The 27064-nt window shown below is 51.8% G+C and overlaps 11 protein-coding genes; 5 read left to right on the top strand and 6 right to left on the bottom strand.

The window, feature by feature from the left end:
- Positions 1-903: 903 nt before the first annotated feature.
- Positions 904-1572, top strand: RCC_05818 (related to alcohol dehydrogenase homolog Bli-4; the record flags this gene model as incomplete). The annotated part of the gene is made up of 1 exon (XM_023771083.1): positions 904-1572. The coding sequence occupies one exon, from the start codon at positions 904-906 to the stop codon at positions 1570-1572; it is 669 nt and encodes a 222-aa protein (XP_023626851.1).
- Positions 1573-1689: 117 nt separating this feature from the next.
- Positions 1690-3358, bottom strand: RCC_05817 (related to synaptic vesicle transporter SVOP and related transporters (major facilitator superfamily); the record flags this gene model as incomplete). XM_023771082.1 has 3 exons in its annotated part: positions 1690-2680; positions 2735-3100; positions 3156-3358. 3 exons carry the CDS (start codon positions 3356-3358, stop codon positions 1690-1692), a joined length of 1560 nt encoding a protein of 519 aa, XP_023626850.1.
- Positions 3359-3905: 547 nt separating this feature from the next.
- RCC_05816 (related to CYB2-L-lactate dehydrogenase (cytochrome b2)) lies at positions 3906-4677 on the top strand (the record flags this gene model as incomplete). XM_023771081.1 has 2 exons in its annotated part: positions 3906-4120; positions 4302-4677. The coding sequence occupies 2 exons, from the start codon at positions 3906-3908 to the stop codon at positions 4675-4677; spliced, it is 591 nt and encodes a 196-aa protein (XP_023626849.1).
- Positions 4678-5261: 584 nt separating this feature from the next.
- On the bottom strand, positions 5262-5926 carry RCC_05815 (uncharacterized protein; the record flags this gene model as incomplete). XM_023771080.1 has 3 exons in its annotated part: positions 5262-5595; positions 5692-5758; positions 5809-5926. The coding sequence occupies 3 exons, from the start codon at positions 5924-5926 to the stop codon at positions 5262-5264; spliced, it is 519 nt and encodes a 172-aa protein (XP_023626848.1).
- A 214-nt stretch (positions 5927-6140) lies between these two features.
- Positions 6141-9391, top strand: RCC_05814 (related to RDH54 Protein required for mitotic diploid-specific recombination and repair and meiosis; the record flags this gene model as incomplete). XM_023771079.1 has 3 exons in its annotated part: positions 6141-7334; positions 7390-7597; positions 7659-9391. 3 exons carry the CDS (start codon positions 6141-6143, stop codon positions 9389-9391), a joined length of 3135 nt encoding a protein of 1044 aa, XP_023626847.1.
- A 1151-nt stretch (positions 9392-10542) lies between these two features.
- On the bottom strand, positions 10543-11872 carry RCC_05813 (uncharacterized protein; the record flags this gene model as incomplete). XM_023771078.1 has 2 exons in its annotated part: positions 10543-11551; positions 11613-11872. The coding sequence occupies 2 exons, from the start codon at positions 11870-11872 to the stop codon at positions 10543-10545; spliced, it is 1269 nt and encodes a 422-aa protein (XP_023626846.1).
- Positions 11873-12490: 618 nt separating this feature from the next.
- On the bottom strand, positions 12491-16370 carry RCC_05812 (related to calcium-translocating P-type ATPase(PMCA-type),putative; the record flags this gene model as incomplete). XM_023771077.1 has 5 exons in its annotated part: positions 12491-12844; positions 12902-13222; positions 13273-14714; positions 14765-16109; positions 16326-16370. The coding sequence occupies 5 exons, from the start codon at positions 16368-16370 to the stop codon at positions 12491-12493; spliced, it is 3507 nt and encodes a 1168-aa protein (XP_023626845.1).
- Positions 16371-17734: 1364 nt separating this feature from the next.
- On the top strand, positions 17735-20146 carry RCC_05811 (related to quinate transport protein; the record flags this gene model as incomplete). XM_023771076.1 has 11 exons in its annotated part: positions 17735-17828; positions 17896-18146; positions 18202-18372; positions 18435-18458; positions 18511-18832; positions 18942-18959; positions 19051-19166; positions 19238-19344; positions 19461-19636; positions 19707-19854; positions 19957-20146. The coding sequence occupies 11 exons, from the start codon at positions 17735-17737 to the stop codon at positions 20144-20146; spliced, it is 1617 nt and encodes a 538-aa protein (XP_023626844.1).
- A 932-nt stretch (positions 20147-21078) lies between these two features.
- On the bottom strand, positions 21079-22285 carry RCC_05810 (probable sideroflexin; the record flags this gene model as incomplete). XM_023771075.1 has 3 exons in its annotated part: positions 21079-21854; positions 21907-22040; positions 22182-22285. 3 exons carry the CDS (start codon positions 22283-22285, stop codon positions 21079-21081), a joined length of 1014 nt encoding a protein of 337 aa, XP_023626843.1.
- An 814-nt stretch (positions 22286-23099) lies between these two features.
- RCC_05809 (uncharacterized protein) lies at positions 23100-24300 on the bottom strand (the record flags this gene model as incomplete). XM_023771074.1 has 3 exons in its annotated part: positions 23100-23868; positions 23932-24174; positions 24227-24300. The coding sequence occupies 3 exons, from the start codon at positions 24298-24300 to the stop codon at positions 23100-23102; spliced, it is 1086 nt and encodes a 361-aa protein (XP_023626842.1).
- A 722-nt stretch (positions 24301-25022) lies between these two features.
- Positions 25023-26219, top strand: RCC_05808 (related to mitochondrial carrier protein; the record flags this gene model as incomplete). The annotated part of the gene is made up of 1 exon (XM_023771073.1): positions 25023-26219. One exon carries the CDS (start codon positions 25023-25025, stop codon positions 26217-26219), a length of 1197 nt encoding a protein of 398 aa, XP_023626841.1.
- Positions 26220-27064: the final 845 nt, after the last annotated feature.

The raw sequence follows: 27064 nt of genomic DNA, 5'->3' as shown, positions 1-27064 counted from the left end.
GTGATACCCGAATGCCCAAAGGACTGACTTCACACGGATGGGCAACGTTGGCTACATCTGGCACAATGTGACATATCTACTCACGGAACGGGCAAAGGACGACATTTCCGTGCACCGAATTAATGCCCGCTACTCCCTCTGCATTAAACATCGTCTTCCTCCTCTGACGTAACTTCCTACTCTCAGCGGCCATGGGTCGACCCCTGGGCTCTTGGCGACCCGGCCGGCTACATCCCGGGCTATGGTGGGAGAAAGACAGGCATCACGACCAATCCAATCGCGAACTGATAGTCTGAGAGCGGGATCGGGTACTTTGCACAGCGCTGCTCTTGGCTCTATGGCGATGAGACGGCATTGACCTGATTCCCACTCCGTCGTTTCTCAGCATCGCCTGGGTGCAGCCAATCAAGTCGCGGCCAGGAGGATGGTACAGATAGCACTGCCATGCAAGCGAAATCGCGGAAAGAAGCAAGAGGTGTACTTGAGTGGAGTCAACCGCCCCTAGATTACACCCTCTCTCACTTTGCACACGTCTTCCATCCGCGCACTGAGATCACTGCCATCAGCCAACTTTGCCCACGCGATGGTCGCGTTCAATCTCAGTAAAGACATTCCCTCYCTCGAAGGGAAGGTAGTCCTCGTCACAGGAGGCATGTTTGATCCATTCTATGGCGAATGAGGAGCTAACAGCTGCCAGGAAACGCGGGAATCGGGGCCGAATATGTCAGAGCTCTAGCAGCTCACAATCCAGAATGCATATATCTCTGCGCGCGAAGGATGCCCGCTGCACAAGCACTCATCGACTCCATTCACAAGCAACATCCGAATGCGAAAATCACRCCCCTGCAACTGGATCTGTCCTCTTTTGCCAGCATCAGGAAATGCGCGGCAGAATTTGACTCCATGAGCACTCGCCTTGATCTTCTATTCCTTAATGCCGGTGTTGCTGGTATAGCGCCTAGTCTCACAGAAGATGGATTCGAGGCTCATTTTGGCATCAATCACGTCGGCCACACTCTCCTCACCCAGCTCTTGATGCCCACGCTACTCGCCACGCAGAAGCTTCCAGATTCAGATGTACGTGTACTGGTCACGACGGGTATTGGTGCCCACAAACTGGCGCCCAAAAAAGGTCTTCAACTGGACTTGATGAAAACTACAGCGGAGTCTATGAGTCCAATGGCCCGCTCTGGCCATTCAAAGCTGGCAAACATTCTCTTCGCACGTAAATTGGCACAAGTATATCCTGAAATCACGACAACGAGCCATCATCCGGGGACCGTGAAGAGCGAAATCTGGCAGAAAGCAGATGGTGTCAGCATGATACTGAATCTTATTGCCAAATTGGTCGTTTGGCTCACGGCAGTTTCGGTGGAAAAGGGGGCAAGAAGTGGTCTCTGGACTGCAGTTGCCGAGAAAAGCAGTATCAAGAACGGAGAGTATTATGAACCGGTTGGGATAAATAAATACCGCACGCAAAACGCGACCAGTCAAAAGTTGACGGATGAGCTTTGGGATTGGACCAACAAGGAACTGGCTGAGCATGACGGACCTGGTTGGCCCGAGAAATGAAGCTTTTGGCTGTACGCATACAATTCATCATTAGAAGATTCACTAATATGCTTTCCCATCCTTGATCGACGTCTCTCTGATGAACATTGAATGACACTGTTGTTTCCAGTCTCTACCTCACTTTTCTGACAAAGTCGTCTCATCACTATTTCGCAACCCGTTCTTTCCCGCTGATTTCATAAACTCGCTTCGTTCTCTGATCTGCTGTCCTTTCCAGATGAAAATCACGGGCGCAAAACTTATCAACAGAGCGATGAGTCCAAGAAGAGTGCTGGCCCAATTGAAACCCAATGTCTTGTACATTGATTGCGTCGCCAGCGGAAGTAAGCCGGCTACGACATCTTCACCAGCAGCGACTGCACTGATCGCTGAGCCGGCTACGCCAGAGTCGGCATACGCATCTGTTACGTAGTCCGCGACGGCTGAAACGACGATTTGAATACCAAAGCCAACCATGGCTAGGCCTATTGTTGGGGCGATCCAGTGAATGTGGGGATAGGAGGTCCATGCGTATACGAACATGCCGCCGGTGATGCCAAAGAAGGATCCAAATACTGAGACGTAGAGTCTGGCTTCTGGAATGGGCCGTCCGGGAGTTTCGGTGTTGCGCTCGGCAGACTTGAGGAAGAGGTGTGATCCGTAGAGAGATGCAACCCAGCCCAGAATCTCGCCAATCACTACAGCACCTTGCACATATCCGCACTGGAATTCCGACCATCCGTACAGGCCTTGGTAGACCTGTTCGACTGATTGAGTGAAGAAGAACACGGTGCCGAAGCTAAACGCCGACCAGAGTGTACAGCACATGAGTACAGGTTCGGTGCAGAGGAGTTTTCCGGGTCGCGTGACGGCTTCATACATTCTCGTACGCAGGGGTGGGGAGTCGACCTCTTCGGCGCTGTACACTGGCTTTCCGGTCTGTTTGCGAATGGCCTTGGCATGTTGGCGGAGGATGATGTGGTGACGCGTCTCCTTGACGAAGAACAAGAACAGGGGGAACAGAGCGCCATATAGGATGAGCTGGATGTAGAAGATCCACCTCCAATTGGTGTACTGCACGACGCCGGCGAATAAAGGAGGTCCCAGCGTGCTCGACACGAGAAAGAAGCTACAGCATCGTTAGCTAATCGTTTCGACACAGTTGCATCGTCAACAAACGAACAGGATGTAGAGGCCAACTGGGAGACTTCTTGCTGCATCCCCCTCCCACAGATCCGGAATCATACTGGCAATCGTATTGGCTAGCAGTGCAACGAAACCGCCCGAGAAGAAACGAGTCACCACCAAGGTTGCAAAGTTCTGCGCTACTGCTTGGGGAATGACCATGAGGAAAAAGCAAATGTAGCTGGCTAGGTAGCCTATTCTTACACCAGTATCTTCCATCAAGGGAAGACCAACGATGATGAAGACAGCTCYGCCTAGAGTCCAGCTTGTGACAGTCCAATAACTGTTGGTGAAGGTGGACGTATCGCTCACGCCGAATTGAGCGTTGATCTCATCTGCAGCAACCGTAATTGAGGTTCCGTTTCTGACGAGAACATCATCAGCACGTGTCGCCCTGAGAATCTCCCCGCGATACTCACAGAGGTAGGGTAAGTGTGCCAAGCAAGGCTATTGACGCCACGAGCCATTTGCGAGAAGGGCTCCAGTTGTAGGGACATCTCTCATCATTTGGCCCATCAAAGGTGAGGATCTCCACGTTGCTTCCCTTGGCATGTGATGAGGCAATCGAAGGATAGTTGCTGCCCGTCTCCGCCAAGCGATCTGCTTTTCCATTGGAGCTCATGATGAGGATTGGTTGAGGGGGGAAAGGGAAATGCTGTTGGTGCCGGAGAATAAATCCCTCAATACATATACTCTCCCTTAGCCGGCACGCAATGAAGAAGCAGGGCAGAAGGTGAAAGGCTTTCTGATAGCTCTGGAAACCTTTTCCAGAGTCTCCACAGTACCTGTTTCTTATTACGCATTGCGTGCATGACGATCACTCTGCAAGAGGCACACCCGATGCTGCTCTTTCTTGCGGCGGCCACTAATGCGACGCGGGGAGCAGCAGAGGTTGGGCCCGGCTAACATTGTCCAGTCGACTCGACGGGACCCGTCGTATGACTTGGCCACATCCGTGCGATGTATTTTTTTTCGAAGCCGCGCGAAGCGACGATCCCTGCATCGTGCTCGGGCGCTAGGGCGCTGGATGCCGGCATCCGATGCAGCTAGACGATCCAATCAGATTGGGTGGAGATCAGATCCAGGGTCAATCGTTATCGGCGACGGGAGCATTGCAGTGAATGAATATGGTCCGTCTGTTCTCGCAACACCACACAACCATATCCACCATGGCGGATAGATTCGAAGCTGCTCGTAGTAAGATATACGCGGCACACGATGAAGACCCGACCAAGCAAAAGACCAGCGATGGCTCTGAGGTCCCGTATGAATCGCATTACTCACAGAAGATGGAGTCGTACCTCTCGAAGCGGGCACCCAATGCCTCGGACGTGCTGAGGCTGGCAATTTGTGGTCAGCACTTCAGACGATGGGAGGTCCCGAGGTATGTTTGACTTAAGCATCAATGGCAAGAGGCTTGTGAGGCTTGTCTCGCAAGTTCACGCCGATGCTTTCACGCCATGAAGGGATATGCAGGCAGCTTCGTCATCCTCACAGGGCGAGAGCACGGGCAACACATGTTATTACGTATAAACAGTTGCTAACACTCCTCGCTTTACAAATAGATCTTCCTATCCCATGACGAAACTTGGATACCATCAATGGAGAACATACCTCAAGAAACGCCAGGCCGAGCTGGTCGGACAGATACTGAAAGAATGCGGATACAGTACAGACGATATCGACAGATGCATAGCCCTCATTGAGAAAGAGGGCCTGAAACAAGGCGAGGAAGAGGTGCAGGTCCTGGAGGACGTGGCCTGCCTTGTCTTTTTAGACGACCAGTTTGACGAGTTCCAGACGAAGCATGACGAATCAAAACTCATGACTATTTTGCAAAAGACCTGGGGCAAGATGTCCAAAGAGGGCCAGGACATGGCGCTGCATTTACCCATGACGGATGAGAGCAGGACGCTTGTTGAAAAGGCTCTCGCGGGCTAGTTCCGTTCTTGTTGGACACAGCATGTGCTYCCTGTTACACGGCGTCGCGCTCGCTCAAGAGTCAGCGGCCGCGTACCACAGCCCGTCCGTGCGCTCCGCACGATTGCTCGATGGAGGGACATGGCTGCATACGCTACAGTATCTCCGGAAGCTTGCAAAGCTTTGAAAGATCTTCACCCACTTTGCAAAGGTGTCAAATCTCTATTGATGAGACCGTGGAAAAAGTTCCGGGGGCGGACGTCGGAATTAAGGAGACCGAGCCCCAGTATCGACATGCCGTGAGCCATTTTCAACGACAGCTTCACGTTAAAGTTCAACTACTAGATGACGCGTTGCGTGAAAAGCATATGGGATACACGCAGGAGCAATTGGGTTTGCAGAAGCATTTGGTAGTTTATTCAGACATCGTTCGCACAAATTGCTTCGACTTTGGTGGTTGGTTGGATGAAGTCCCGGAGGAGACGGCTAACAGTCGATCCAACCAGACCATGTACTCGTGATCCACCTCAGCTCAGCACCGCTTGTCAATGCAAAAGCTCTGTTTGTCACGCAGCGAGCCAGTCCACACGTCGAACAGCCCACTTTCATTCCGGCTTGCGCGGTTTCTTGTCAGCGAGGATCGTTGCGAACATTGCCATTGCCTGAATGTTGACCTCCGCCGGTACTGGTTGATCAGGCTTGGCCAGCTGCGACAGCAACTTGAAGTAGTTGATATAGAACGATGGCGTSACTGTGATGAGAAGTCTGGCCTCTTCATCACCTGGATTGCTGAACGTGTGCGGCGCACGAATGGGCACGACCATGTAATCGCCGACCGTTGCATCCACGACTTTCTTGTCCTTACCTTCGGCAGAGGTATCGGGTACGTGGAAGCGTACAGTGCCTTTGGTGATGTAGAATGTTTCGTCGTGCATCTCGCTGATTGGTGATACTTTGATCAGTCGAGGGTCCATCTTGAAAGCGCAGCCTTTGGAACGGGCCACATCTGCTATCCTCTCTCCGACTAAGACTTACTGCCAGTGTGGCGGTGGTCCTGGAGTTTTGGGAGGCATGACGAGCTCCGCTACGCCAATTCGATGGTCTACGACTTGTGAGTGGTGATACATGAGCGGCCTCATGGATGTTGCCGACCTGTATGCGAACCATCTTCCAGCACACGACAAGTAATGGGACCCAGCTTGAACGTTTCACCGGCTGAGACTGACACAAATTGAATGTCGACGTCTGGTATCGCGACGAGGCCTGCCATGGTTGGTATTGATGGCTGCCATTCATGCTTGGGCTGACGAGGTGCCTTCCAATTTAAGGTTTGACTGCGCGTCGTTTTCGCGGTAGGCTCTCGCGACCTGCCGCGTCCATCCCGTGTCTCCACCTCGCCGCCTGTCATTGATTTCCGTCTCTAGTATACACGAATTGTTGTCACACTACAAACCGGTCGTTCCCCTTTCATCCAGGCCCACGCGATGAAGCCCTACAAAGCTTTCAAGCCGCCATCCTTCAAATCGCCCGCATTCACCAACAGCACACCTCGACCAGCTCCCGCCGGCCAACCACCAGCCAAGCGGCGCCGCCTGAGCGAGGATGATGATGAGGGGGACATTCGCCCGACGGTACGCGCTGCGCCGGTGGACTTGTTGAGGAAGCCCAAGAAGTTTGTTCCGCCTCCTACGAGGCAGCCACTTCATCCCGTCACCAATCCCAGCAGTTCCAGCCAGGGTGCCGTCGACTCCAGTRCGACTACGAAGGTCTACTATAGTGTCGTCTGGCGGAAGCCCACCAACAAGAAGAACAAGACGTGGGACGGTGATGGAGTCTTGACGGTGTCGGGCTCATCTGCCACTCTGCAGGACAAAGAGACAGGCAAGGATCTCGGCCATGGCACATGCAGAGGCCCTCTTTTGGTTGGATCGGAGATGTACATTGGTGGTAAAGAGATTGAAGTGGACACCATGATTAGCAAGGAAGACTACCTGGCCGGTCGGCCTTTCCTTGGTGAGGCCAAGAAGGAGCCGACTCTCAAGGAGATCAACGGCACGACTAGAGTCAGCAAGAAAGAACAGGCGGCGCATAACAAGCTCACTGCAACTCAGAAGGATCCTAGGCCGCCCTCGATGAGCGCCATTCCCTCTAACAGAGGCAAGACAGCTTTCAAGACGCCACTGATGGACAAGTCTGTACAGAAACAGAGGCCTGATGTTTCAATTCCAGAACCGAAGCACAAGCTTGACGGCGAGAATGTTCTCGTCATGAAGCGACCAGGATCGGCGCCAAAGGGCAAGCAAATTGTGGATGTTGTCATTGATCCGTTGCTCACCAAAGCTCTACGAGGGCACCAACGAGTCGGGTTGTCGTTTCTGTACGAGTGCGTGATGGGTATGAGAAAGGAATATACTGGGCAAGGTGCAATACTCGCAGATGAGATGGGTCTGGGCAAGACATTGCAAACCATCGCACTGATTTGGACTCTCCTCAAGCAGAATCCAATTTATGGTGACCCTCCTGTGGTTAAGAAGGCTTTGATCGTCTGCCCAGTGACGCTCATCAATAATTGGCGCAAGGAGATCACGAAGTGGCTGGGCAGAGAAAGAATCGGCGTGTTCGTCGCGGAGAATCCCAAGTCTCGCATCACTGATYTTACAAAAGGAAGATCGTACCAGGTGAGATTGCCATGGCCGTTCTGTGGCACTGAGAGCAATGACTGACTTGTTCCAGATCATGATCGTTGGTTACGAAAAGTTGACGAAGATACAAAAAGATCTTCAGAATGCCGATATCGATTTGGTAATTTGCGATGAAGGACATCGACTGAAGACTGCTGCCAACAAAGCCGCTGCAGCCATCAAATCTCTTCGCACCGACCGGAGGGTGATCCTGAGCGGGACGCCCATCCAAAACGATCTGAGCGAATTCTACACGATGGGTATGTAACTTCTAGCCTCCTCTCAGGTGAACAAAACAGTTACTAACATGCCAACCATCAGTCGACTTTGTCAATCCTAGCGCGATTCTGGACAAGTACTCGACTTTCAAGAAGCAATTCGAAATGCCAATACTAAAAAGCAGGCAACCAGGCGCTTCAGCGGACGATTTGGAACTGGGCGAGGCTCGTAGCAAGGAATTGGCAAAGATCACAGGCCAGTTCATTCTGCGCAGAACGTCTGAGATTCTGTCCAAATACCTGCCACAGAAGACTGAGCACGTTGTCTTTTGTAGACCTTCATCCCTGCAAAAAGGATTCTACCGCCACATCGTGAACACACCAGCCTTTTTATCCGGCATGACTTCTCCAGGCAATGTGCTGGAGCTCATCAACATCCTCAAGAAAGTCTGCAACGCTCCGCAGCTGTTGGTCAAGACCGGCGACGGCGAGGAGATCAAAAGGCCCGAGCTAATTGCAGGCATTCCGCGAAGTCAACTCAGAACACCTGGAACGTCTGGCAAGCTAGGAGTCCTGGACGATCTTCTGGTCGAAATATACCGCACAACCGAGGAGAAGGTCGTCCTGGTCTCCAACTATACCGCGACAATGGACATACTGGCGGCATTCATCACATCCCTGGGATACAGTCATCTTCGCCTGGACGGATCAACACCACCCAACAAGCGACAAGAACTCGTGGATCGCTTCAACAGGTCGCCCAAGAGCAATTCGTTCGTGTTTCTGCTCTCTGCGAAAGCAGGAGGCGTCGGTATCAACTTGATCGGAGCGTCGCGACTGATTCTCTACGACTGTGACTGGAACCCTGCCGTTGATTTACAGGCCATGGCTCGTGTACACAGAGATGGACAGAAGAAGGATTGCTACATCTACCGTCTGTTGACGCAGGGAACATTGGACGAGAAGATCTTCCAGCGACAAGTGAGCAAGACCGGCCTTGCCGACAGTATTGTGGACGGCAAGTCCGCCGCCAGCGGGTTTACGCAACAAGAGCTTCGTGATCTTTTCACGCTGGACGAAGGTGATGACTGCCAGACGCACAAGCTATTGGGCTGTGAATGCGGCGGCAGCGGCTTGCCAATCATTGAGGACGAGACCTCGCCTCGTAATGATCTGAGGTCACTCAACGAAGAGAGCGAAGATGGCAAGATGGATGACTCTGGAGATCCTTCGGCCGACGACGAATGTTCAGCTGCCAGCGAACTTCTCAAGAAGGAAGATCCTGAAGATATCCCGGGTGGCCCATTGCTGAAGAGGTCTATCAAGAAAGAAGATTCAGAGGACGAGGAGGCGGAAGACGACGATCCACCGCGAAAATTCAGGAGACTTGACAGCACAGCACCCGATGCGACATTGGCTGCTCCTCGGCRCAAAGCGAGCGAGTTCCACGACTCTGCCCGCAACGACCTTGCAGACCTTAGCGAAGCTGTCGATAAGGAAGAGTCAGATGATGATAGTGTGAAGTATGTCCCGCGCAAATTCAACAAACTATGCAGCTCAGCCGATCAGGCAGCACTGGCTGCAATCGAGCACAAGTCGAGGAAATCATGCGACTCTGCAGGCAATGCTAAGTTCTTGAGTCTCATGAGATATACTCACTTCGATACATCTTTTGTCAGCAAAGTAGATGAGGGTACTCCCGATGAGTCCGGACATGATGCGCTGAAGCTTGCGATTGACGATGAAGTGTTACAAAAAGTCATACGCAAAGAAGGACGGCGAATTGGCTTCGTTCTGACGAAGATGGGTCACGACCACGATCACGATTCCAAGTGAGGTCTTGCTGGGAAAATTATGATTTTGCCCTATCTGCTACAGAAGATGGCGACATGGCTCTGTTGATGGCGATATGTACCGGCTTACTATGAGACCTGTGTTATGGCTTCTGGTTTAGAGACTTACATAAAGAGTAACGTGAAGCATTCATGGAATGCGCGGATGCCGGCTCGGCCCTCGGCTTGAAACGCATTCACTTGAAACTCATTGTAGTTTCCCACCTCAACAAAAAATTCATGTGAAAGTTCTCATCTATCGCCTCTCAATATGTGTCCCACAGCTAGGAAAGAAATCCCGAGCGAAGTCTCTCAATCCACAATCGAACACTTCACCGCCATCCCATTAGCTCAACCAACCTTGCAAGACCCCAACTTCACCATCATCCCTCTCTCACGAGGAACCACGCACGAAGGTAAAGGTCACACTTTAATGGGCAAAACATGGAACACGGATGGAACGATTCGAGAACTCCTCAATCTATTCCGATTTCCACAATCCAAGTCTTTGGAATTCCCTCAGGCTGAAACAACGAGGCCGGAATGTAGAAGATTCTATACGCTTGGAGGGGATCTTACTGCTCATCCTGAATTATTGGTGAGTTTTGTTGGTTGCAGAACGTGGAACGCGAAAAATTTGTACTCATTAATATTTTCTAGCATGGTGGAGTAATCAGCTGTATCCTCGACAGCACCCTAGGAAATTCCATAGGGATTACTTTACGGAATTTAGGGATTAGACATGGAGATTCGATGTTCACTGTACAATTGAATGTTACTTATAAGAAACCTGTTAGGACTCCTGGGTCTGTTATGGCTAGGGGTTGGGTTGTGAGGATTGAGGATGAGGGGAGGAAAGTTTGGGCTAAGGGGGTTGTGGAAGGGGAGGGTGGGGTTGTGTTTGCTTTTGCTGAGGGTATGTGGTTGAGGCCGAAGGGTGGGGGGAAACTTTAGATAGGGGGGTTGGGAGGAGGTTGGGTTTAGAGACTATGACTGGACTTTTGATGGAGGATTGCGAGGATGGTGGTAGGTGGTTTGTGGGCGTGGAAGAAGTATACAATTTATCACAACGGCCATTCATTCTATCAGCTCTTGATATAATAATCTCGGATAACGTAAAAAATTTGACTTTGTTGCATGCACTCCCGCTCCTTGTTACATTCCGCCAATCTCTGATAACAATCGTAGCAAAGCAATAACCTCCTGAAWCCCAGCTTCGGTCCAAAAGTCCAAACCACGCATCTGCTCATGCACCACCGCATAGCAAATACTCGACACAGAACCCTCCTCTCCAGAATCCGCTTGTAATTTCGCGCCGATGGTCAGGACGAGGAAGACGAGACATCTAGCCATTCGCACCGAGTAAGGCGTAAGCGACGATAACATCGTCTGGGATATGGAGATTCCGTTTGGGGAGTCTTCACGTTGATAGACTGCTTCGAGAMAGACTCGGAAAGCCGTTCGCTCTAGTGGTATCATTCGGTGAGTAAAAGCATGTTCTGCTAAAGTTTCTGCATGCTGTTTTGGAGGGATTGAAGGGTTGTAGGATCGTTCTTGATTCCAAGTAGGGAATTCGACAGGAGGTTGATGATCTGTCCAGTCTTGAGGAGAAGATGAAGAGCCGTCGAGATCCATGGAGCAGAAACTTGGTCCCAGACCACCGAAGGATGAAACTGATGATCGCCTGGAATGGCCTATGCTTGGAGTTGTGAGGAGGGCGCTGGATTCGTAGAAGTCGGCCCAATCGGTTACTGGGGGTGTACGATTGAAATTTGGGGAGCCTATATCCATACTCCAGGCTGTTGCTGCGAAAGGATCCGGTGTTGAAGCTCGTGTGGTACCACAATATAGGCTKGGGGCGGGGGAATTGGGGGAAAGAAAGGGGGAAGACGGCATTCCGCCTTGAGGTCCTGTAACTTGGATCGCGGGGACTGAGAGTGACATTGTACCATCCACGGGTGATGCGAGTTGTTGTGTATTCTCCTCAAAGTTAAAGGGTGAGGATAAGTCGTCGAAGCTTGTCTGGAGATGTAAGGTTGGAGGTCTTGAGGGACTCCCAACCCCATCGAACGTGCCGCTGTTTCCAGATAGACCTAGATCACTGGCAGTAAGCCTTGCTTCAAGCTGTCTTACACGTAAAGCTAGTGCTGCTGTTTCAGCCGTACTGGTAACATGTTTGTCAATACTGAGGTCTAGATCGTACGTGACGAACGAAACGTAATTACCTGCTGCTCCGCTCTCTCCTCTCTTCGGGCCTGACACATCGAACGGAAAATCTGGCACATGTCGCACATGGTAGGATTCCATCGCAACGAATCTTCCTCCTGCGACACCTCTCGCAAGCAACAGCTACCGTCCTCCTCTTCTGCTTCGTGACGGTATTGTCATAGACTGGATCTCCAATCGTTGCTCTCCTGGTCAATCCTGGTAGCGAGAGATCCTGTTGATCACTAACAGAATCCGTCGGCGAGTTGAAGCTCGTCATATTCGAATATCTTTCCCAGAGCTCTTCGGATTGCTAGAATCCGTTCGTTGTTGCTCGTTTCTGCGGCATCCAAGAACCCGATCCATAGAAGGAAGCATCAACCGCCTTCCTTTCTATCGGGATGAGGAAATCTTCATAGGGTAACTAGGAAAAAAAAAAAAGACCGACGGAAGGTTTCAAAGATCGTCAATCTTTCCCCGCATGGCCCATCCATCGGCCCTAGTAGGTGTTTTATTAAGAAGGTCGAGTGAATTTACCCACCGCCAAGGTGAGGTTCAACATTGCACAGCCCCGTTGCCCAGACTTTGACAACTCTTTGTGGAGGGCTGGCGAATCACGAACCGGATATCGACGGCGGTTCCGATCTAAGGTATGGTTCTGTTCGTGCCGTCAAACGCCGTATATCGCCCGAAGTCGACACTCTACTCTTCCAGAGCACGCGTGACTTATAGCAGGGCCGAAGACCGACTTTGAGTTGATGAAGAGAGGAGGTTATTGAGATTTGATGTGGCCTAGTTTCGGACTTCATTCATTGCTTCTTCGTTATGCTCGTAATCTATATCTATAAGGTAATCCAAATGCCGCTAAATCATGTCTATAATATATGAGAACAAATCTCTAAACGCGACCCTTCTCTGGGTCCTGCACTTTGTCCTTCTCAAAGTCTCGCTGTGCCTCTGCCTCTGCCATCTCTTCCACTGCTTGGCTTTCAGGACGCTTCCTGCGAAGTGAGCGGATCTTGCGAGACAGTGCGTGCGTCCAGCGGCTCATAGGGCGGTACACAAGTACCACAGGGTAACCACAGAATTTTGCAATCTTCTCGAACAGGCCGTCGGGGAACAAACGGACCACGACTGCCCAAGGAAGAGAGAGGGCACCAATCACAATGCTGATGCCCCAGTCTTTGGCATCGATAGACACAATCTGGAAGGCAGTGGAGCCAACGAACATGATCATTACCTGGCAACCAATCTGCAAGATGTTAGCAAGAGTTCTTCGTAGCTAAGTGGATGAGAGGACTTCACGTACCATAATAGCAGTCACTACCATGAAGTAATAGTTGCGATGAATGCCAACAAAGATTCTTGACCATGAATTGCCAAGGACTCTGCTGTTGAACATGTTGAAGATCTGCATCCACACAAAGGTGTTGAACACGACCGAGCGAATTTGATCACCATCGTATTCGTAGTTGAGGATATCCGGGCCGGCGTAGTACAGGATGAAAGATGCACCCATTTGGAAGATGGCTTGTCCGATGATCATCTTCCACATGGAGATGCTGATGAGAGGAGCGGAGCGCTTAGCAGGAGTACGGTCGAGAATCTCTTCCGTGGGTGCATCGGATGCCTGCGGAGTGTTAGTATTGATCTGGCATATTCAGTAGATGTCAAGCTTACCAGGGTCAACGCAGCCATGGAGTCCATGATAAGGTTGATCCAGAGCAGTTGTACAGCTACCAGTACCGATCGCATGCCCTCATTCGCAACTGCTGATACAAAAGTAATGATAACAGCGGCGACGTTGACGGTAAGCTGAAACTGCAAGAACTTGCGGACCGCATCGTTTACAGCTCGTCCCCACATAAGCGCAGTCAAGATAGAGGCAAAGTTGTCGTCCATAAGAATGATAGAGGAGGCCTCCTTGGCGACTTCAGTGCCAGCAATGCCCATGGAGAAACCAATGTCGGCAGCCTTCAAAGCGGGACCATCGTTGGTTCCATCTCCAGTAACGGCGACGATCTCGCCAAGAGCACGAAGGGAGGTTACCAAGATACGCTTGTCTTCGGGAGAAGAGCGGGCCAGGACTTGGAGCTTAGGCAAGATGTCGTTCATTTGCTGTTGGTTCAGACCACGGAAGACTGGTCCTTCCATGACAATCCCATCGGTGTAGATGCCACATTCCGTTGCAATAGCCTTGGCCGTCACCACGTTGTCGCCGGTAACCATACGGACCGTTACACCAGCGCGATTGGTAAGCTTGGCCACAGCTTCGGGAACGCCGGGTCTGACTGGATCTTGAATGCCGACGAGACCGTCGAAAGTCATATTGTTGAGGAGGAGACCAAAGTCTGCTTCATTTGGGTCGTTCTCAGCAGTGCAGCCAGCAGGGGGCCACTGTGGGAATTCGCGAGAGATCAAAGCGATGGTGCGAAGAGACTGCTTGGCGTAGGTATCGATCAAAGACTCGATGCTCTCACGCTGAGCACCGTCAAGAGGCTGGAGACCAGAGCTTGTGGCAATGTGTGTGCTGTGTCCTAGAAGGATCTCAGACGCACCCTTGACAACGAGGCGGAATCGGCCATCAGACAGCTTTTGAACGGCTCCCATACATTTGCGGCCAGAGTCAAAGGGGTAGAATGCATGCGCGGGACAGTTGGATCGCTCTTCGCCGAGCGGACCCATTCCGAGGGCACGTGCGAAAGACAGAAGAGCAGTCTCGGTTTTTGATCCAACAAAGCCCTCATCGGTCTCAAATGCGGTGCTGTTGATGGTGATGGCTTCGATCAAACGGCGGCGCTCCTCATTGCTGAGTTGGGCTACGAATTCGGAAGTTCGGACCTCATTGCCAGTTTGGTTTTTGTCGTCAAAGCTCAATGGGCCGAAAGCTCCAGTAACAACGGTCATGACGTTGGTCGTCAAGGTTCCAGTCTTGTCGGAGCAGACGGTAGTGGCATTTCCCATCGTTTCGCAGGACTTCAGAATTCGCACAAGATTGTTCTGCTTGACGAGCTGGGTGGTCGCGAACGCGAGGGCCAATGTTACAGCAAGTGGCAAACCCTCAGGTACAGCTACCACAATAACTGTCACAGCGACGATGAGAATATCAAGGAATTGACTCGCTGCGATGATGTTAGATGACTCGCCAATCTCATGGGGGAATTCAACATACCTTTGTCGGAGCTTGAACGCGGGTTACTGCTGAGGCCAGCYGCGAACCGGAAGAGCAGGACAAAAAACAGCAAAAGTGCGGCGCTGGTTCCCAGCTTTGCGATGGCAGTTGCAAGACCGTCCAACTTCACCTGGAGTGGAGTCGGTGCCATGTCAACACGCATGCTCATGAGAATCTTGCCGTAACTAGAGTTGACACCGACGGAGGTGGCGACATAGGTGCCAATACCCTCGAGGACCTTGCTTCCCGAGATGATGAAGCAGTCCATATCCTTCAGATTGTGGTGCCCCTCTTCGATCATGCGCATGACTTGCTCGCCACCGACCTTCTTCAGCGCGTCGGACTCTCCAGTGGCTGAGGACTCGTCGCACTTGACGCCGTGTCCGCTAATGAAGATTCCATCGACGGGAATCATGTCACCGGGCTCGAGGTGAAGGACGTCACCAGCCATGATATCCACAACGTTGATCATGATAGACTTTCCAGAGCGGAGGATTTTAACCATGCGGTCGTCCTTCTTGGCGTTGAGTTTGACAAAAGCTCGCTCCTTTTGGTAGTCGTTCAGGGAACCAACAAGCACCACAACGATGATGGCAACACAGATAGCGCAGCCCTCGATCCAGTCGACTGGCATGGGATCACCAGGCTCATGTTCCTTTCCAAAGGTTTCGTAAAGACCGAGAGCAAGAGAAATGGCAGCAGCTACCGTCAGGAGAATGAGAATCTTGTCATTGTATGCCATCCAGACTAGCTTCCAAAGTGGTGTGGGCTTCTTCTCGGGAAGCGCATTGTTCGAATAGACGCGAGTGCGATCGGTGAAGTTCCCAGATGTACCAGCAGGCTTGTAGTCCGCAGGAGGCAGAGGCACCTCATCCCATCCCAGCGAATTGGACCCGTTGGCTTTGGTAGCTTGCTCGAAGGAGACCTTGCCAGAAAGCACCGATTCGTCGGCATTGAGTCCAGTCTGAAGGTTTGTGCGTAGACCGCGCTCAATGCCACGAATACCACCAAGTGCGGCGTATGCTGGGAGAGACTTTGGGTYGAGCAGCTTGTTCAATTGACCAGGACTAAAGGCAAACTTGTTGTCGGTGACCTGGAAATCCCTCTCTGAGCCGGGGTCCGGCCGGAGAGCATCTTCCCGGTCATCTCCGCTGAAGACGCTGGAAGCAATGCTCTTCTCACCCCCAGATGTTTGGGGGATCTTTAGAGTCGAGAATTGGGTGCTTCCGCTCAACGCACTAAAGGCTCGATCTCTACCGTTCTCATGCGGTGTTTGGAGCATGCTAGGGGAAAGATTCTCCGCATGATTAGGAGTTGCGGACGTGTGTTCGCTGTTGTCGACGGGCTGGAGAAGTGGTCAGTCGCGGCATTTYWWKWTWTTRWYKRWWCKGSRMYSACCGAGATCTMCACGTCAATCCTTGGGGGTGCTGGGTTGTTTGGAGCATGCTAGGGGAAAGATTCTCCGCATGATTAGGAGTTGCGGACGTGTGTTCGCTGTTGTCGACGGGCTGGAGAAGTGGTCAGTCGCGGCATTTCAAGATATTGTCTGATCTGGACTGACCGAGATCTCCACGTCAATCCTTGGGGGTGCTGGGTGACCCGCCATGATGTGTGTGGTCGTCGTCGTCCTGCAATCACTCGTGAGATGCTATCATGCAATGCTGATGAAGATGGCTCAGAAGGTATAAGAGATGAGTTGTGTACCGAAAGACATGGTACTTGTGTCTCCCTTTGAAGGGATCTTAGGCGAGGTTCTACTGGCGGCAAATGATGCTTCCAAGACCAGAGTGATTGCTGCGCCTCGTCAAGTCGGCGGCGAAACACTGGCTCCGCCCTCCCTTGGCGGGCAGACTACGACTCGGCGCGGCGTCGACGTCCGCCTGTCTGCGGCCCCAGTCCGGTGGCGATTGGACGTAGCAGCGCCGTCAAGCCTCGTGCACTTCACCAAGCATGCGAGGGGCTGGTATGGCAGAGTCCATCGCTCCGCTTCTTTGTGACATTCGGAGATCGGAAGAGCACACGTCTGTCGGCGGCGAAACACTGGCTCCGCCCTCCCTTGGCGGGCAGACTACGACTCGGCGCGGCGTCGACGTCCGCCTGTCTGCGGCCCCAGTCCGGTGGCGATTGGACGTAGCAGCGCCGTCAAGCCTCGTGCACTTCACCAAGCATGCGAGGGGCTGGTATGGCAGAGTCCATCGCTCCGCTTCTTTGTGACATTCGGACAATGCAAGAGTCGTAAAGGCCAAGGCCAAGGCCGCCAAGGAGCGGAGCTGCTCCGTCCATGCATCACGCCGTAGTGGAAAGTGCACGGTGCCCACGGCCGTGCTCTTCTATCGACCGGTAATCCACGGCCAGTAAACGTAGACACAGGCTTTGATTGATCTTGGCGGCGTGACAGGATTGTATAGCTGCCTGAGGTAGGTAGCGTGCAGTGTAGTTAGCAGTCTCGACCCCACGTCCACAATCAACCACCTAACAAGACACGGTGATCGAAATCTATAAGATGTCCCCACCACGTCGCATGTACAACCACTAAGCTAGCTGCACGCCATAGTGCACCCTTTGCTTTACCGCTCGGCATCGAGCCTCCGCACCTGCAGTCTCTTCATCTGCAGCATGTCGCGTGKCTGCCATGCGTAGCGTGCCCATTCCCCATGGGGTATCCCGTATCGTACGCGACCCCAGGACCCCTCCCTCATGGAGGTGGGTCTGGAGTCTAGAGTGGCCATCACGCTCTCCGCACATGTCCCATAGGCTCAATCGCGGAGTACAGTAGCTGCGCGCCGTGTGCAAGGACGTATAAGGTAGGGTACGCTCAGCTCCTTTGACTTGGGATCGGACGTTCAGCTTGTGGGTCTTGAATCTTGAATCTTTCTCTCCCTTGCAAAGACTTCATCTTACCGACTTGAGCATTGACGCTCGTGTCACGTTTTTTTCCTGCCGCAATCCTTGCGCTGTGTGCTGCTCAGCATGGGTGGCATCACTCTCCATGCCGACAATACCGATGACCCTCCAGCCGTSAGGAACTGGAGGGTACATTGGATGGCCCTGGTCGCCTCGATGGGTACGTGGGATCGCGTGCCATTCTCTTCTCCCGCAGGATACAGTAGCTGACWGAATATGCTCCATAGGTGCCTTGGCCATGGGCTATGACACCAGTGTTATTGGCGGTACCATGGCTCTGGATTCTTTCCGTCGAGACTTTGGACTTGTTGGGCGAACTCAATACGAACGAGACACCATCCAAGGCAACATCGTGTCGACATTCCAGGCCGGTTGCTTCTTCGGTGCCCTCCTAACGTTTCCCGTTGGCGAGCGCATCGGTCGCAAAAAGGCCATCATTGCCGCCTCGTTGATCTTCCTTCTTGGCGGCACGCTCATGGTACGCTATACTATATCGATTTCACGCCCGTCATCCCGCCGCTGACATACAACAGACCGCATCGAATGGCATGTTCGGTTTGATCTACGCTGGTCGCGGAATCGCGGGCTTTGGTATTGGCTCTGTTTCTCTCTTGGTACCCGTCTACATCGCAGAGACGTCTCCGCCTTCGATCAGAGGACGTCTTATCGGCATCTTCGAGATTCTGTCTCAGGGAGGCGGCATGGTGAGTGACAAATGTCTTGGCGGTGCCTCTACAGGACCATGACTAACCTCACAACCTTTTAGCTGGGCTTTTGGATCAACTACGCAGTACGTTACTACCCTCGTTCAATACGACCCTCCCACTGATGACCTTTCTCAGGTGAACCGAACCATCTCAAGCGAGACCAAGGGACAGTGGATTGTCCCACTGGCGTTGCAACTTCTCCCAGGTCTGCTCCTCTTTGTAGGAATGTTCTTCTGCCCTGAGAGCCCAAGATTCTATGTCAAGAAAGACAACCTAGAACAAGCAAGCAAGACTCTTTCCTGGATCCGACAGCTGCCTGAAGATGATCCGTACATCTTGCGTGAGTTGGAAGAGATCCGCGCTCAGACCGCTATTGGCCGTCCGCCACCTGGTGTCAAGAATACCAAGTCGTACTACTTCAAGAGACTCTTCCAGAAGGGAACTCGCAACAGAATCGGTGAGTCTATCCGAGGGTGGAAGGCAAGCAGGGTATTCCGAAATCTCTCGAGCTGCTCAAACCTTAGGCCGTCTAAGACATCGCTAACCATTCTTTTCTTCACTTCTAGGCATCGGTCTCCTATTGAGTAAGTCAAGTAGACAGGGAATAGCATGCGCTCGACGCTGCCTTTTCCGCACCCTGTATACGTTGTCAAGATTTCTAATGTTTTGAACTAGTGGCATTCCAAAACCTTACCGGAGTGAATATCATCACATACTACAGTCCCCGCATCTTCGAGACCTTGGGAATATCAGGAACCGACACCAAACTCTTCGCAACCGGCTTTTACGGAGTAAGATCCCCCCCCCCCCACATCATCACTATCTTCGAAAACCATGCTAACTTGTATAACTCCACTTCCAGGTAGCAAAGACGCTAGGCATGGTAATCTTCAGCGTCTGGCTCGTAGAAAGACTAGGACGTCGTCCAGGTCTAATCTGGGGCGCATTCGTGGGTTCACTTCCAATGTGGTACGTACGAATAAAACCGATCCTTGGAGGAAAACACACACACACACACACACACAAAACCACTCAATCATCATCATCAATCCACAAACGCCGCTAAAACATTTCTTTTCGAACAGGTATCTTGGCGGTTACGTCCTCAAGAATGATCCCACGACTGTTGCTGCGGCAGGAGGAGTTTCACGTAGTGGTTGGGGTTACCTTGCCATGGTGTGCGTGTACCTGTATGGTCTCATTTACTGCGCCACTTGGCAAGGTATCACTTGGGTATATTGCAGCGAGATCTTCCCTATTGGTGAGTTTGGTTGTCCCGAGAGACGTGACGTGTCGCGGTTAGATTGTAGCTGACGTTTTTCGACTTCCAGACATCCGTATGCTGTGCGTGGCTATTACGACCGCGGACCAGTGGCTTTGGTCATTCATCATCAGTCGCACCACTCCATACATGATCACGAGTCTGGGATACGGGACTTATTTCTTCTTTGCCACTCTCATGGTGTGCATGGGCATCTGGTAAGTTTTCCTCCTAGCTCCGTCCTACAAGTTGAAAAATTTGTGGCTGTGCAAAAAAAATGTGGCTGAGTCGCTGACGTCCGTTCTCTCTCTCACTCATAGGTCTTTCTTCTACATCAAAGAAACCWAAGGTGCAACACTCGAGGATATGGAGAGTATTTTCGGCGCTGCTGCTCCGATGGATATCAAAAGTTTTGAGGATCCAGAGGATATTTCTTCGGCTTCGGAAAAGAAGGATTTGACGCTGGCTACTTGTATTGAAAGGTCGCCTACGCCTGAACAACAGAGGTGAAAGATGGTAAAGAAGAACGAACGACTGGTTGGGGTGAATAACGAGCAAATTTTTAGATGAATGAATTATGACTTGGGGGGGATTCTTTGCATTTTAAGTTTGGGATATGATATAGATTGGCTTGTTGTATATACTTTATGCAAGCAAACAAATCGCTTACCATTAGATTCGCTTTTGTGGTGTTCTTGTTGCTGCACAGCCTCGTTCTGGCTCTTATTCGCTTCTCCAGTGTGGTTCGACGCTGATGTGGATGTAAATCTTTATGAGAGATCTGACTGGCTTTCTATGCATGATCGGGATGGGATTGAAGGATGCTAGGGACTGAGATGTGTTGGAGGTATGGAAGAAACAGGGAGGTAGTTTTATATGATATAGTCGTATACGGAGATATTGTGCATGTCTAAGTGTTTCCCAAAGAGGATTGGGGTAGACTGAGACGAAACTACAGAACACCAGTGAACGGGAAATGGAAGCTCACGGTCATTCAATCTGAGTAGCAGTCAAGAAACAGGACCAAACTTATCCTCATCACCTAAACCAGCGTCAAACTAGTTGTCTTGGGTGCTTAAAATGTTCATTCCATGGAAGGAGGAGCGCTGCGGGAGTACTCAAATTGAAATGTCTATCAGGAGCAGCCATATGCTTGGCTTACACGAATTGAATCGCTTCACAGATCTAAGAAGCTCGGACGCTTTACGCGCTCCTCCAGACTGGATCTAGTCTTGTTCGTAATGTACAGGTGCCAGAAGTGTATGCACAGGTTGCATTCGTTTCTGGAAGAATTGCAGTCTCGGGATTCGCCAATTGGGGAGACGTCTTCGAGGCAACAGTCGTTCACAGAGCTGAATTCTCACATATCCCATTGGGAGTCACTGAACTCTTTGTTCCTCTCCTTCACTTCGATCTTGAGTTTAAGCTTCACTGGTATCGCGCTAGATACCTCTGTTGAACTCAAGCAATCCTCCCTTGCCWCCTTTCTCCYAGAACTCCTTCTCCAGACTAGTAGCCTTGACAGCCTGACGCTGTGGGAAGGCAGCCAACGCAAGTGGAAGCGCAAAGATACTCGTGGTCAGAATCAAGCCGAGGTTCACCGGGAGCATTAAACGAGGGTTATTCTTCATCCACTGCATCTTCTGCAACCGCACCAGGATCAGTGGCGGCAGGACCATGATCGGAGATGCGTTCATCACGCGAGATATTGCCGTCTCTCCCACTGCGAGAGTGGCGGCCTTTTTGCTCTTGCCAACGGGTTCCAGTGCTTGATTGGCCTCCTCGCGCTTCGTTCTGGCCTCTGCTGATTCGCTTGGGTAGACGTCGATACCGCGTCTGATCTCCTCTCCTCGCATCAGGAAGACGTTGAGAACACCAGCGCTTGCGACGGCGGCGAAAGGTACAAGTCTGCCTAGTAGCATTCGCGTGCTGGGAGTGATACGCTTCAGGCGTGGCAGAATCGAGTTGAGACCGACTGCGACTCCGCAACTTGCACCCACGGCCAGGAAATACGACTGTACTACGGTGGAGGTTGCCATGGGAGTGCTCTTGTTGGCATTGGAGAAGTTGATGCCCACATTGAGGGACTGGTTGGCTACTTGCCATGCAATGGTTCCGGCGGTTGTGAGGTTTGGGGTGAGCATACCAGCTGTGACGACGAGATTGGATAGGACGAAGCATGACATTCGAAATGGTAGGAATACCGGTTCGCCCGTGTCTATGATTGTTTAGTCTTGGAATCTCCACATTTCTGAAGGAATTCAACCAACCTGGGTGGAGGGTGGAATCCACAATCTTCTTCGCCGTCCATAGCTCCGGGGTCATATGCTGAATCTGACCTTGCTTGTATTGAGTGATGAGCGACTTTGCCTGTTCAAGACCGGCGGATGAAGTGAAGAGAGTGCTGTTTTGCGATGGTCAGCCATTGAATCATGTAATCAATATGCCAGTTTGGCGTATGGAGAGAGTGTCGCAGTCTGGTGTCCACTGACCCGCTTCCATCTTGTGAAGCTTGACCTGACCTTCATGCTTCATTATTTCTCACCTCGGGTCTGAAAGGTCTGCGGAATGCTTCACTCGTCCAAGATACGAGCTCAGATCATATCTGGAGGCTGGCAGATCTCGGCTACCGGGCAGAGAGGCCGACATCTTGGAAATGGCCAAGCACTAGCTTGTTGCTCGACGTGATGTTTGTTTTCGATCCGCAAGCGGTGACTCCCTGTTGTGAGTTGGTAGATAGGCATTTTGTCCTGAGCTAGAGTATAGGCCGCGCCTCGAGATCGGAAAGCCAGGGTTAGGGTTGTGGTAGTGTATCTCACGGCAACGACGTCCACGGACAACATTCGAGATGCCTGACACAGCTGGAACCGATAGCTACTAGACTACTCATATCAGTCGATACCTTTCGAGTGTTGGCATGGCGCCTACCCAGCGATCGTGGCAATTTGTATACGTCCACATATTCAATGGTGGATAAACATAAAGCACCACCATCGTGCATTGGCTGCCAATGGCTTTTCAGAGCAAGATGAGTCTTCCCACCAGGATCCAGCCAAGTCACGTACACTAGCCATTGCAGCACTGCGATTGAGTTGCCCATGCCCACAAAGAACATCCCAGAAAAGGACTTTAATCTTCCGCACCATCGATGCGTCAAGGTCGAAGAGCGATACGCCACACGCCTACAGCGGGGCCACCAAAACGGCAAGAATGGAGACGTGAAACAGCGTAACATTCTCTCACTCACTATCTCTCTGTCCGGACGATTCGAAAACGATTCAAAGCATACGCGCGGAAAAGAGGTCCTGGTATCGATCGATCAAAGCACCAAAAGCAGAAAGCACCCAATCCAAGCAGTCAGTCGTAAGTCGCATTGTCCGTCATCCAAAACACCCCCGATACACCCCAGTGGAACGATAACGCCAGCCAAAGTATAGACAGCCCTAATCAACCCCCATCCTTTTCACTTCTTCTGGGCGGCTTCGTAAAGACTTGCCAACGCACTGATACCACTGCCGAGGAGGACAGCTGAATGACCACCAAGCACCGCCTCGTCGACGCGCTGTGCGACATCAGGATTGATGATTCCCATGAAGTCGACCCCTTTGCAGTAGACGAGATACGTTGCAATGCCCTTGACTACGGCAAACGTGAAGGGATCGACGGTGTACTTCCTGGTCTGTCCACGTCCAACATTCCGGACGGTAAGATTGAAGAAATAGCCGAACAGAAGCGGAAACAAAATGCTCGTTGACGCCCAAAGAAGGGTCGCTGACCACCAGTATCCGGTCAWAAGGACAAACAGATCCGGGAGTTTGACAGCATGGCTAGACGTGTTTAACGCATCAACGGCGGGGATGTCGAATGCGTACTTCCATGGCATCAAGGCCCAAAGCAATGCGWAAGCTTCCAAGGAGCCAAAGGTGAGGTGTACGGCAGGAACGGTCGAGCAAACTTCGCGAAGGTACTCGATGTTCTCGCTCACGCCAAAGTTCTCGTAGAGTTCAGAAATGCGCGAAGCGATGGCCGCGGACTCGTATTCGGCCATGTCTGCAATGTCAGCGGGCGAGGCAGGAAGCTCAGACCTTCGACGAGCGCTGCTACGGGTGGTCGCTGGGGTGCGGGCTGAGGAGGCCTGGGCGTTGTGGGAAAAAGGCGAAAGAACTGCATTGGAGAGGGCCGAGGCGGCGCTCTTTGCGACAGCAGTTGGCGAGGGATAATCGGAGTCATCACTTTATCGTTCAATGTCATCAGAGGCGAGATTTGGCTTGAGAATGTGGGTTATGGTCACTCACACAGGCTCCTGCTTGATCTTCGTGGCTTTCCTGCCGCGCCCACGAACCACGCTCTTGACTTCGGTGACTTCAGGCTCATCGCCCGACGCAACGACCTCGTCGCGGGTCTTATATGGAGTGCGTCGGCCGACAGCAGCTCCGTAGTAACCCTCYAGCGACGCGTTATTCGACAGGCGCGTCGCGTTTTGTTGGAGATAGTCGTGCAGGCTCTCGACGATCTCGTCCTTCTTCAGGCCGTCCTCGCTGGGAACTACATCAGCTTGTAACGAGCCAGCCTTCAATCGTGTCTACCCACAGTTCATAGCCAATCTCGTTGGAAAGATCGATCAGCTCCTGCTTCTTGTGCTTTTGTATCCAGTTTACTGACATGGCAGCGGGAGGAGGTGTCGCGTAGAGGTGAACGTAGTACTGCTGTAACGCTGTGGTTTATGCGATTCGAATGACGCGTGAATCGATGTCTTCCAGAATTGATGATGAGGGTGTGTCTCGAAGGTGTCGGTGAATTAGACGGACGACGTGTTGGTAAACAAAGCCGAGCCCCCACTAGCGCCTCTTTCGTCCTCCCTCTCGTGCTCTGGCGGGCGGAAGACAAATTGGGAGGTACCTAGGTATCCATTGTGTAGGAGACAGGCCGATCGCCAGAACTACCAACATCATAAAGTGTGAAGTCATACATATTGTCATTCGAAGTGCCTCCCATCTTTCCAGGCAGTTAAATGTTGACAGAAGTGCATGTGGTGCTGGAAATAGCAATTCGAGACGTCATTTCTCTGGGTAGGGCAGAGAAATACCTTAGACTTTGAAGGGGACCAACGTCTACCATCACATTAATCACGCACTCATCGCTCTTTCTGTACGCACCACCACCTCGACCACCTACATCGATCTACGGCCGCGATAATCATCCGAATTGCGCCTTTTGTACGCTCAACGCATGTCATCGCAATAACCCGACGCGCCGTACGCCTCCTTCTCTGCACTCTATGGTATTAGCCAGCCTGGCTGAATACCTTTCGCCGTCGACCAGCACCACGTCTCATTCCGCACAATCCCCACACAATGGAGACGAGAATAGCAGTAGTATCATCACRATGGCCGGCAATTCCGCATCCGCATCATCTTTACAACTCCCCGCAAAGATAGACCCGGACTCCGAGGACTACCGTCCACCTTATGCCCATGCCATGCTCGCGGGTGGTCTCGGCGGGACCATGGGTGATATGCTGATGCATTCGTTGGACACGGTCAAGACGCGACAGCAGGGAGATCCGCACATGCCGCCCAAATACACCTCCATGGGAAACACATACTACACCATCTTCCGCCAGGAGGGTGTATGGCGAGGGCTTTACGGAGGCGTCTGGCCTGCATTCCTTGGTAGTTTCGCCGGCACCTGCATTTTCTTTGGTTGTTACGAATGGAGTAAAAGGTTCATGATAGATGGCGGCGTGACGCCTTCTCTGGCATATCTCGCAAGTGGCTTCTGCGCGGACTTGGCTGCGAGTCCACTCTATGTGCCTACCGAGGTGCTGAAGACTCGTTTGCAGCTGCAAGGGAAATTCAACAATCCTTACTTCACCAGTGGATATAATTACAGGGGAAGCTTTCATGCGCTGAAGACCATCTACAGAACAGAGGGCGTATTGGAACTGTTTTCGGGATACAAGGCGACCCTGTTCAGAGACTTGCCATTCTCTGCGCTGCAGTTTGCGTTTTACGAGCAGGAGCAGAGATTGGCGAAACAATGGGTTGGTCCGGGAAAAGAGATAGGAATGCCGCTGGAGATCTTGACAGGAGCTAGTGCAGGCGGAATGGCAGGTGTTTTGACATGTCCGATGGATGTCGTCAAGACGAGAATACAGACGGAATTGGATCCGGAGCTGGCAGCAGCAGCGAGGGAAAAGAAGGCAGAGAAGAAGGCGGAGAAAAAGGCGGCCACGAGCAAATCTTCGAATGTCTCGGCATCATCGACAGGAAAGCGACCCACGCCTGTCTCTTCTTCAGCGCCACCCACCGGCAGAGGCATATCTACATCTGGACCCAGCACCGTTCTGAAGCAGCACGGCCAAGTCCCACTTGATACGGAGTCTGTGGTTAAAGCTTTGCGCATAATATACCGTACAGAGGGTCTCAAAGGATGGTTCAGAGGAGTTGGTCCGAGGTTCGTCTGGACCAGCGTACAGAGCGGTACCATGCTCGTTGTCTTCCAGAAACTTTTGCGGTGGTTTGACGCGAACCCGCTTGTTAAGCTCGATGAAGATGAGGGTCTCAGAGGATGGTCATCTTAATATGCGGCTGCATGGCTCAAAAGAGCAAATGGCGTTCTCTTTTTGTATGCTGGGATGGGCAGGGATACACTACTATTACAGCATCTCCATGCTTGCATTGATAGCGCAGGAGCGGAGTTGGGAGAGAGAGGACCAAGGTGAAGTGTATGTATAGCTTTCTCCCACAACTTGTACATCTAACTCTACTTTACACCACCATACGGGCTGCATTCCAAATCAATCAATCATCATCGACCACCACGAATGGAGCCAAGGACTCTCACCTGACGTATTCAACAAAGTTTACTAGTGTTGTCTCACCACGGCAGAATAGCCGTAGCACAGGGAACCGAGGCAAGATTGCGACTTGAAAGAAAGGCCGCGTGGGTTGTGCAAGCGCTGGCGGGTCCCAAAGCCAGTGCGAGATGAACGTACTTGTGAGACCCGAGAAAAGTCTTCAATGAAGGCGAAAGTGTTGTTCGTAAGCACCGAGCACTGCCGGCAAGCTTAACAATATTGCATGCAGCCTTGTGATCTCCGAAGCCGCAGTCTGAAGTAAGTTACCTTACAGCTCTACAAGTCGGCGCTCACCTAAATTCATTGGTCTCGCTAATGGTTTACAGGCCTCTGAAACGAGCCACCGTCTCGAAGAAGTGGACACCACGCAAGGCACAATGTAGATCCCGGCAACCCGGGTCGAAAACAATCATGTATGCACATGTCAAGTGTCACCATCATCGCTGGGAGAAACGTGGTTAGTGAAAGTCTAGCCGTTGGGGCTGGATCGCTGTAGAACCTGACCTCCCAWCCAGCAACCAGCAACCTCCAAACTCACTCCGCCATTTTTCCTCGTCACGCGATATCAC

The sequence above is a fragment of the Ramularia collo-cygni genome, assembly GCF_900074925.1.
Source record: "Ramularia collo-cygni strain URUG2 genome assembly, contig: RCC_scaffold08, whole genome shotgun sequence".
Taxonomy (NCBI): domain Eukaryota; kingdom Fungi; phylum Ascomycota; class Dothideomycetes; order Mycosphaerellales; family Mycosphaerellaceae; genus Ramularia; species Ramularia collo-cygni.
Note: the sequence above shows the minus strand (reverse complement) of the source record. Positions and strands in the feature narration are given on the sequence as shown.